A 9,847-nucleotide genomic window follows, 5' to 3' on the forward strand; every position below is an offset into this window, starting at 1 on the left:
AAAAGATATATAACCCAATAAAGGAAAGGGAAAAAGCCAAAAAGCATAATATGAGCACTTTAAGATTACTTTTGGGGCATTTTAGGCCTTCATATTTATAGGACAGCTTAAGACATGAAAGGGGAGAGAGAGGGGGAATGACATGCAGCAAAGGGCCACAGGTCGGCCACTGCTTCGAGGAGTAAACCTCTATATATGGGAGCACACTCTACCAGGTGAGCTACCCAGACACCCGGTGTAGTACATACTTAATGTTTCATACATACAGTACTGTCAGTCCCAAAAGACTAGATAAGCGGTGTCTTTTTTCACTTAAAATACTCTCAAGCTAAAAGCTTTAAAGCTGAATGCCTGTCTGTATTTAGCGGTACAGTGATGTCGGTAGATCATGAGTCATGTGGCAGCTGTTTTTCAGGATGTGGCTAAAGGCTGCTGTCTGAACATGTTTTTCCACAGTCATTTTTAAACATGCTTGCTCTCAGTTCCTTGCTGTTATCACAATGTTGTGGCTGAAAAATATGTTTTTATGTAAATATGTATATATGAAAATCTATTAAATAGAAAACGCCAAATGACATTTGTGTTTTCATATCAAATAAGTACTGCTTTTCTTTTTTCTGTGCATTCACCATTTCCATTACACCATACACATCTGCCTTCATCCCTAACTAAACCCATTGGTTTCAACAGAAAAAAACATTAAAAGGTTGTTGAACTTCGGCACCATCTTGTTTAAGTTTTTTTCTTCTTCTTTTCTTAGTAGTAACACACTTAACACTTTTCTCTCTCTAATTCCTGTAAATTCAAATGCTAATAAAGAAATGTATTAGCATCATTGTACTTCTTGTTTCCATATTTTGGCAGAATTTGCATTTTTTATGTTCAAGTGTGAGAAGCACTTCCTCGTGTCATTAAAAAAAATTGGGTTAGGATTAGACCTATTCTCTTAATAATAAAACAGATATTTGCCTATAGATTAACTTATTGTCATTTTTATTAACCAAGATTCAGACACAATTCAACATTGTGTTTATGTAAAAAAAAGAACTTTTGAAATGCTTTTTTTTTGTTTACTAACAAAAAAAAAGAAGGCACATAAAAGTTAACCTGTGACTCTTTGTCCTTTTAATCAGTATCTTGGTGCTGAAAATAATTACATGTAAGTCCTGTGATTGGCAAATTCCTACTAGAGAAGATTAGTGCTACATACATGTAGTGCTCGTCATTATGAAAGGCAGGAGGTGTAGCATTAACATCAAGGTGATGTGAATCATCTTCATTCATTCTGTGGTAAACTTGCAAAAACAAAATAGCTCTATGTACATATTTCATGCTGTATCAGTCTTCCATATAAAATCCACCTAGTATTCCTCTGATATCGTATCAGACATAATGTTGCTGCTGTTGGTGTCAGCGTGTCCACCCAGTGCAGGCGGTGTGGGTGTAGTTGTGGAGGCCTGCTGAGAAGGCTGCAGCTTCTTCCGGGTTATCTTTCTCTCTTTCGCACGTCTGTTCTGAAACCAGATCTTCACCTGACATATCAACATCAAAAACATATTTATAATTTAGTAAGGGCTCTTATTGGATGTTACTAAAATGTGATCAGAAATAGCAAATTATGGTGCATTATCTATTGTCATGCTTTCCCTTGACTTATCTCTTGGCCTTTGTCTGTTATCAATTATGTTATCTTCAGTGGACAATGACTTGCAATGATTTTTCCTTTTTTTGTGTAGATTGTCTCTCTCCCCCCCCCCCCCCCCCCCTCCCCCACCACACTTACTTCTGCTTAAGTTTAATTTAGTTTAGTTTCCTTTTCCCCAGAATGACTTTGTTGCACTCAACTGTGGGTTCGACAAGCAGAATGAGTAGGCGAAAAAAGTTTTATAATACAATTTACAATAACAATAATAGCATTGTGAGAGAGGAGAGAGAGAGAGAGTGAGGGTTTCACCATTAACACTACTTAATGCAAGATGTTTTGTTTGGCCACATAACATTATGGTTTATAGAGGTTTCTGCTGTTTATTCTAAAGCTGGTTTCTCCAAATGGGATTGTTGAAGAACTTTCTGCTAATGTGTGCTGTGTTAATTGCATCAGACTTAAAAACTCTTTCATACATCAATCTATCCTATTGTTAAACCTCCTACATTAAATCCAGTGCAATATATATTCAGGGTTACAAGTCTCCAAGACCTTGTCTGTGTGTATGTTCATGTCATTTGTCATTTGTCATCTGTTGTTATACATGTATTCTTTGTTTCCTTACTTGTGTGTTTATGTAATTTGTGGTAATGTTTCATGTATGTCTTTTGGTGTTATTCATCTTATGTATGTCTGTATGTATGTCTATGTCCTCTTTTTTTATACGAGCTACCCAGGGATGCAAAAAGAATTTCAGCCCTGGCTGACAATGAAGTTGTATCGTATCGTAACTACTTTATATATCCATGACAATAAGAACAATACAGCACCAAGCAACTACATGGACTAAATCAACTGTACCATAAGCTGTGTTTTTAGGAATTGCAATTATTTTCTTTCTAATATCACTAAAATATCAACAATGTAAATCACATGAAGAAAATACAACCTAATCCTTTACCACTGCCATCCCCTCACCTCACAAAAACATAAAAAACAGAAACAGGGTCCTAGTGCCTCCCTTCTATATTAAAGTCCCAGTCTCACCTGTCTCTCCGAGAGGCTCAGTGCCATTGACAGCTCAGTCTTCCTCCTTATGGTGATGTAGCGGTTGTACTGAAACTCCTTCTCCAGCTCCAGGCGTTGATGGTCAGTGTACACCACCCTGTACTTGTCCTTCGTGCGAGTTTTTGCTATATAGTATCACACAAAATAACCCTGATTTAGTAAAACAATAAATACAAGTGTGGATGACTGACTGACCTAGTGAATTTAAGTTAATAGGTGTGTTAAACATGATTATAATGTCAGTGAGTCACGTGCACTGTAGGCCAGGGCCAAACAGATGACTAATTTGAAGACGTCTGGTGCCACGTTCAAGTTCAGGCGCCACTTAAAGCCTCATCAACTCTATTAATCACACTAACTATAACTAATGTAAAGACTTCTCACTGCATTGCATCAGTGGTTCTTCTTATCACTGTGAGTGGTGTTTACATAGGTGTTTACACAGGCAGCTATTCATTGACACACACACACACACACACACACACACACACACACACACACACACACACACACACACCCAGAGTATTAGTTAAGAGTTAGTCAGAGTTATTGATCTGACATATTGACCATGTGACAGCATTGTTTGAGACACACACACACACACATACACACACACACACACACACATGAACACACATGAACACACAGGTGAGACCTGAGGGTTTGCCTTAAGAGGAGATTGGGTTTGACTTCTACAGACTTCCTGTAAGTGTTCGTGTTATCTAGCCAGTTTGTCACCCTTTTGCACCCACCCAGTGGACAGAGAGGGTGGGGAATGACACTTCTGCAGACTTCACGGTTGCCACTGTTAGCTTTGCATTGACATCTCGAACCATGCTGGCGGAAGGGAGAGGCGAAAAGCTTGATGAATGTGTGTGTGCAGTCAGTCTGACTTTACTCTGTGTACATGTTGAAATGGTTCCTGTCTATAAATATGCGTTTTACCATATCTGTCATCTGTAGGCCTACACCCACTCAACTCCTTGGGTTAAGCTTGTCATCATCTTGTGACTGCACCAAGGACTATCTAATAGCAATTGAGCATCATGTAGGGTAAGTGTTATCAGATGACACTTTTCCTGTTAGATTAATTTATTAGCGTTTAAAATATCTGATTTGTGATCAGCCCCAAGATAGACTGGAAAATAGGCCCATGTGTTTAAACAAATTCAGATGCAAGTTTAATTTCTAATAAATTAGAATTATTTATAACTATATCTTAACACTGTTTATTTATCTGCCAATAGGTCTACAATGTTAACAGCAACCACATCACACAGAGCCTAAATACGTTTACATGGTGCCATGGTATCCAGTATGAAAGTCCCACCTGAAACGGAAGGTCTGATGGATTCATTTGGTCTCCTCCTGGAGCTGAAGGGATCCTGTCCGGAGATGAAGTTGTACGGGGTGAACGATCCCCCTCCAGCGGCGGTGGGCGTGCTGCTCAGCTCCGGGGTGGAGAAACTGACCTGCCCTGCGTTGGGGCTTGACCCCGGGAAGCTGTACGGATACTCCTCCCGGGGAGCGTAGACGGAGTTCCAGGCACTTGTCGACGGGTCACCGACTCCCGTGACGTGATGGTAACTTGTGAAGTCATACGGAGGTGGAAAGTACTGACTGTTCAGTGGCAGTGTCTGAGCCGGGTGTCTGGCCGACTGTAAGTTGGGGTACATACCGGTGTCCTCGTCCGACAGGTAGGGTGACTCTCAGGTTGACCTCGGTGAATCAAACCACCTGGCGCATGTTAGGTCTCCTTGTTTATTCCCAGCAGACTAAGGCGCTCTGTTTCTCTTCAGTCTAAGGTTCGGCTACCTGTGCAGTAAGACTACACACACCTTTATAGATTTACTGCCGAGGAGTTCAAAAGTATCATCATGACGTCACGTTTCACCTGAGACCCACCTGCCTGCTCGTCTTGGCGACGTTAGGGCATTGACCCTTACCCAATCTGCCCTGGTGGATGATTATGATAAGGCCATCATGTAAGCCGTGCGTGAAATGTAGGCCTATGTGCGCACGCCCATGCACGCACGTGTGCATGTAGATGTGAAGGGCTCATGTGATATCCAGCACGGAGATTGTAAATCAAGATATGAGTTGGCTCAGTGTTGGCAAAAGTCTATAGAGTAATACCACAATGTAAAACATATTCACAATCTTACTAGGGACTGCTGAAGTATTATTAGCAAAATGAAAAGTAAAAGTAGTATTCACTAGGCAGGTCAGCAGGGCAGTAGCCAGGAATGTCATGAATCCAAATTGCCACACCCATGTAAATAATCTATAATTTGCACATTCATTATTTCATTTAACTTTTCAATTGTATTTTCTGTAAACATATATTTAATGTTGATCTACACGGCCATGTATGTACAGTAGTTACATTTAAAGTAGGTAATTAACACTACAGAAATATCAGAACTAGCCTTAAGAAACCCAAAATGTAAAAACATGTATGTAGTCTGATACTTGAATATAAACAAATTTTGATGTAACCTCCCAAACTCACAGAAATATTACAGAGAACTTGCCCTCCTTGTCCTCAATGGTAGCTAGGCTATGGCCCTGCCTCAGTGATATTGTATTTAAGTATTGTTATTATTACATTTATAATAGAAGTATAAAGGGAAGAGATATAGCATGGAAATACTCAACTAAAGTCCAAGTGCCTTATAACTGCACTTACATTACTTAAGTAAAGGTTGAATGTTGTTCACCAAGAATAGGTGTTATGGATGAATTTGTACCCCCTTAAACAAGTGTCCCTTTGATTGTTTATTTAAAACAAAAGACAACATAGCCAACTTCCTATTTTCATTCTCCAATCAAACAGGTTCATTTTAATTAAGATATTGTCTTCTTTGTTATTATTTTCCATAATATAATAGTTCACATGCAGGAAGACAAATTTGATATGATTTCATGATGATATGATTTATTCTTTAGGTGTTACAGTGAGGTGAAGAAACTTGGTGTAATGTATTGGTGAAGAAAAGACACCAATGATCACATAATTGTGTTATTTATGATTTCCCTTTGAAAAAAAAACTATCCTCAATACTTTCTGTAATGTAAAAAAAAAAAAAGTGTGGAAATGCAGAAATTGGCCATTCCAAACAAGTTTAAAGTAAAGTTTTATAGGTTTATTGTCCACTACGTCCCTGCTTAATACAACCACACGAGGGCAGCAAAAAAATGAATTTGACCAGGCAATTAACCAGTTCTGGAGTCCTGCAGATATTCAAACTTGCTGTTTCCAAATATATGATCAATATAGGCATATTTTCCACATTCAGGTGATGTAAAGTAGGCTATACTATTGCAGATGTTGAGCTTGTCTGTGGGTCCTTCTGCATCTGAGTTGACCAAACATTATAAAAGATTCATGTTAGTATCTTGGTCAGAACAGTCATTATCAGCTATAACAGCTATCCGCTGTTAGCATGACGCAGGCTCATGTTAATGGAGAGAAAAGTGGCCTGAACATTAAGGAAAGTGCAACATCAAACATATTGCAAAAAGCTTCAAATGTAGATCATAGCCACTAAGCAAAAACAACCTGGCTAAAAATATAGACATGTGGTTTTAGCACTTACACTATACATTAGAGAATGTGTTGATGTACAAGCTGGACCGTTTGGCTTTATAGATGACCCGAAAACTGGCACTAAAATTTTTATCTGAGCTCAAAAAAGAGGTTTAGTTTGAATCTAAAGCCCTTGTCTGCTGCTGTGTGCCAAAACATGAAAACATGAGCTCTTTTCAGGCTGTAAAATCTGTAATATTTATCTAAATGTGGGTTACTGTAGAGAATGATACATGTACTGTATATAGATTCAGTTTAAACAGTGTTCCCACTGGTCTTCTTGTAGTCATCCCAACATTCAAGCTCATCGAGGGGGAACTAATAAGAGGTTTGTAGCCTCTTTTCATCAATTCTAAAAGCTCACATGTGTTGGAAAGAGAGCTGCTGTAGGTGCCCAGACACACCCAGAGCTTTCATCTACCACAGTCAGGCTTCCTTTAAGGCCTGTTCTAGTTTGTAAAAAGCTTGCAAACAGTACTTATCAAGTGCTAAACACCTACAGCACGTCTGATTCTGCTTCACTATGTTATTTAAATGTTGTACTAGAAGCATCATCATTATATCATGATAAACTAAACAACTGAATAAAGTGACTACACAAAAAGTGGTCCTTACAAGTTGATAGTTTATTCAGTATGACAACTAACCACCCCAGTTTCAGTTGTTTTATTTGATCATAGAGTGTGAGGCGCTCTGTATACTATGTGTGTGTGTGTGTGTGTGTGTGTGTGTGTGTGTGTGTGTGTGTGTGTGTGTGTGTGTGTGTGTGTGTGTGTGTGTGTGTGTGTGTGTGTGTGTGTGTTTGTGTGATACGATAAGACAGAACACAAAGTTAGTTTCAGTAATGACGATGGAGGCATCATGCAGGACTGCATCAGGTTACTGTTCTTGATGCACGGAAATTTCTTTTTGTATATTTTTTATTTAATCTTGAAAAACCATATAAGAAAGTGATTCAAGTTGAATTAGATTCTGTTTAGTCTGAATGCAACCCAACCACACTCTCCAAACAACAGCTTAAAATAGATTATAGAGCAAGAAAAAGTAGCACATGTAGATTTAATTTGTGCTTCTGTTGTGTAACCCATTTCATTTTTCTCTGTTTCAAAAGTATGTAATTTTCTGCATTTTATTAGCTGACAGGAAATGAGAGTCAGAGAGAGGAATGACATGCACCAAAGGTCCCAGGCCGGACTCAAACTAGGAATGTTGTGATTATATGAGCAGTGTCTAACACACACAGGTCACCAGGACGCCTTTAGTTTCTCTAATTTTTCCTGTTCAGCTTTTATTCTTGTTTATGATGTTCTGTATGTAATTAAGTTAACAATTTGTCATTGTTTTTAATCTGCCAATTATTTTCTTAATTCATTTATCAACCATTTTGTCTACAAAATCTAAGAAAACAGTAAATCTCCATCATAATTTCCTAAAGTCTAAAATTATGTCTTCAAATTTCTTGTTGTGTCTGAACAACAGTCAAAACCCAAAGTTAGTCAGTTTACTATCACATTAGACAAAGTCAAGTAGCAAAGCATCACATTGGAGAAGAAGGGAATGATATATCTGCTTGTAAAATGACAATCGATTATTAAAATATTTGCCAATTAATTTTCTGTTGATTGGTTGGTCGTTGACTAATTAAGCTAATTATTTAAGCTCTAAATTGAGTTTATCCTGTTGACGTTTTTATTTAGAGGTGGTATCTTATGATGGTGATCATTGTTGTTGTTATGTATTAGAAATGTCCCAGTGTTTTCTGAGTTTCAGGTTTGGGCCTGAACCACATATGAATCAAGTATTTTGGACCCTCTGACTAATACATCCATATCGGCAGAATTTATTATGGATCTGATTCCAGATCAGTGATTTTATGGCTTCATCCGTCTTCATCTATCAGAGGTATGTTGGATTCAGCTCCAGGCCCAGGCCTCAGCCTCAGTGTTTCCTGCTTCTAGCTCCCTTCCCCCCTCCCAGGGGTCTCCAGGGGCCGCTGCCTGTCAGACACAGAGAGATAACTATCCAAAATCCAGCTGAACACAAACACAGTACCAGCATACATGGTGGTTGTGTTTCACATTCTGCCTGCCTGCCCCTCCCTCCGCCACATTCCCACTTTCTCAATCCTATTCAGTGCCATTCTCTTGCTGTCCACCAGATGCCCTCTGACTCTTTCTCCTGCACCAGTCATCTCACTCCCTCCTGCCCTGCAGTAACCCCTTTCCTTCCAGTCCCAGTCACCTGACCTTACCGGCTCACCTGTTCCCACTTCCCTCATTAACCCTGCAGATATTTAACCAACTCATTCTTCGCCAGATTGTCATTGTTGCTCTGCACCTTTGCTTTCAAGCCTCTGTTGCCTTTTACCCTGGAACCTTGTACATGCACATAACTGGAATCTGCACCTGCCTGCACTTTTCCCTGCCCCCTTCCTGCAATCCTGTAAACTTCTGTTTAAACATGCCAGTAAGCTTATCTTGTTAATCTTTTCAATAAGTCCCTACACTGTTCCAGTCTGTGCTGTGTTTGGGTCCTTTCCCTGTTGCTGTGCTCACACCCACTTGACAGGTTGCACTAGTTTCACTCCAGCTATGGAAACAACCCAAATCAGTGAGAGAAACCACTCTTTAGCTGTTTTGATGATTTGAATAGGCTTGGTATTGTTGTAGCGGAATGGTTCGGAGTCCAGTTCATCATGTGGTTTGCCACTTTGTCAAGCTGTATGAATAACCAAGGGCAGCTGCCAAATATAAAGCCATAGACACCCCATTGTGATCTCTTTCTCCACCACTCCATTGTAATAACATGCTAAAATTATAGTTGATAACAAAATGCCACATTAGACATGTCTGTCTTGTCCTGTTAGAGCTGCAGGATGTTTAGCCAGAGTGTGTGTCTTATCTCCAGCTGATAAAGGGATTGTGTGCATTGCATAATGTTAATGTCATGTATTATTGCTGCACTATTATCTCTTGTAAACAGTTTTAATTGACATCACAAGCACTAAAATGTACAAAAATAGATTAATTGGGCTAAGTCCCTGGATTTGGGGCAGATTTATTGCAAGAAAGTGTTAATTACATAGTTAGAAATAGATTGATGTTAAGGTGGGACAGTCCTGTGTGGTGTTGCTCCCCTCCTATCTAATAACTGGGGGTTCATTGGCTCTCTAATTACTGCTAGCAGGGCTTTTATATTTACCCTCACAATTAGAGGAGAACATGGTAACTGTCCAGCCCCCCATCCACCCCCATCTGCCCCCTTGTTGGAGAGAAAAGGCCTTAGTCAGCTGCTGGGTTGCGTTATGAATTTCAAGCCATCCACTCATATCCTGGGAAAGGAAGAAATTGGGGAGAGAGCCAATGTAGAAAACAGAGGTATTTGTATGGTGTCTGCATGTGTTTGAAAGAGAGAGGCTGAAAGAGAAGAGACAGAAGGGGGGTGAGGACAGAGGGCCAGAGGGAGGTGTTGAGCTATTTTATGTGGGATAAATGGAAAAAGAAATTATGTTAAAAAGACAGAAGAGGAGATTCATGTAAGAAAGG

The 9,847-nt window shown here is 39.4% G+C and overlaps 1 protein-coding gene across 2 annotated transcripts; it reads right to left on the reverse strand.

Annotated features, from left to right (window-relative positions):
* Positions 1 to 971: 971 nt before the first annotated feature.
* On the reverse strand, positions 972 to 4,664 carry cdx1a (caudal type homeobox 1a). Of its 2 annotated transcripts, none has more exons than XM_031319503.1 (3): positions 4,011 to 4,664; positions 2,693 to 2,838; positions 972 to 1,532 (listed from the first exon to the last, which is right to left on the reverse strand). In XM_031319503.1, the coding sequence occupies exons 1-3, from the start codon at positions 4,387 to 4,389 to the stop codon at positions 1,362 to 1,364; spliced, it is 696 nt and encodes a 231-aa protein (XP_031175363.1). In that variant the 5' UTR covers positions 4,390 to 4,664; the 3' UTR covers positions 972 to 1,361. The 2 variants fall into 2 exon arrangements, with proteins under 2 accessions (XP_031175363.1, XP_031175364.1); XM_031319504.2 differs by having other exon boundaries at positions 4,044 to 4,661.
* Between the last annotated feature and the right edge of the window lie 5,183 nt (positions 4,665 to 9,847).

Source organism: Sander lucioperca, chromosome 1 (assembly GCF_008315115.2).
Source record: "Sander lucioperca isolate FBNREF2018 chromosome 1, SLUC_FBN_1.2, whole genome shotgun sequence".
In the NCBI taxonomy this organism is placed as follows: Eukaryota; Metazoa; Chordata; class Actinopteri; order Perciformes; family Percidae; genus Sander; species Sander lucioperca.

Bases quoted from the DNA above. Each gene is read 5' to 3' on its own strand.
- cdx1a (XM_031319503.1), bottom strand. From the start codon at position 4,389: ATGTACCCCAACTTACAGTCGGCCAGACACCCGGCTCAGACACTGCCA. The intron at 2,839-4,010 runs GTAAACGTATTT...GATACTATATAG, and splicing joins ACTGGATACCATGGCACCAT to CAAAAACTCGCACGAAGGAC. The intron at 1,533-2,692 runs GTGAGACTGGGA...TTGATATGTCAG, and splicing joins TGAGCCTCTCGGAGAGACAG to GTGAAGATCTGGTTTCAGAA.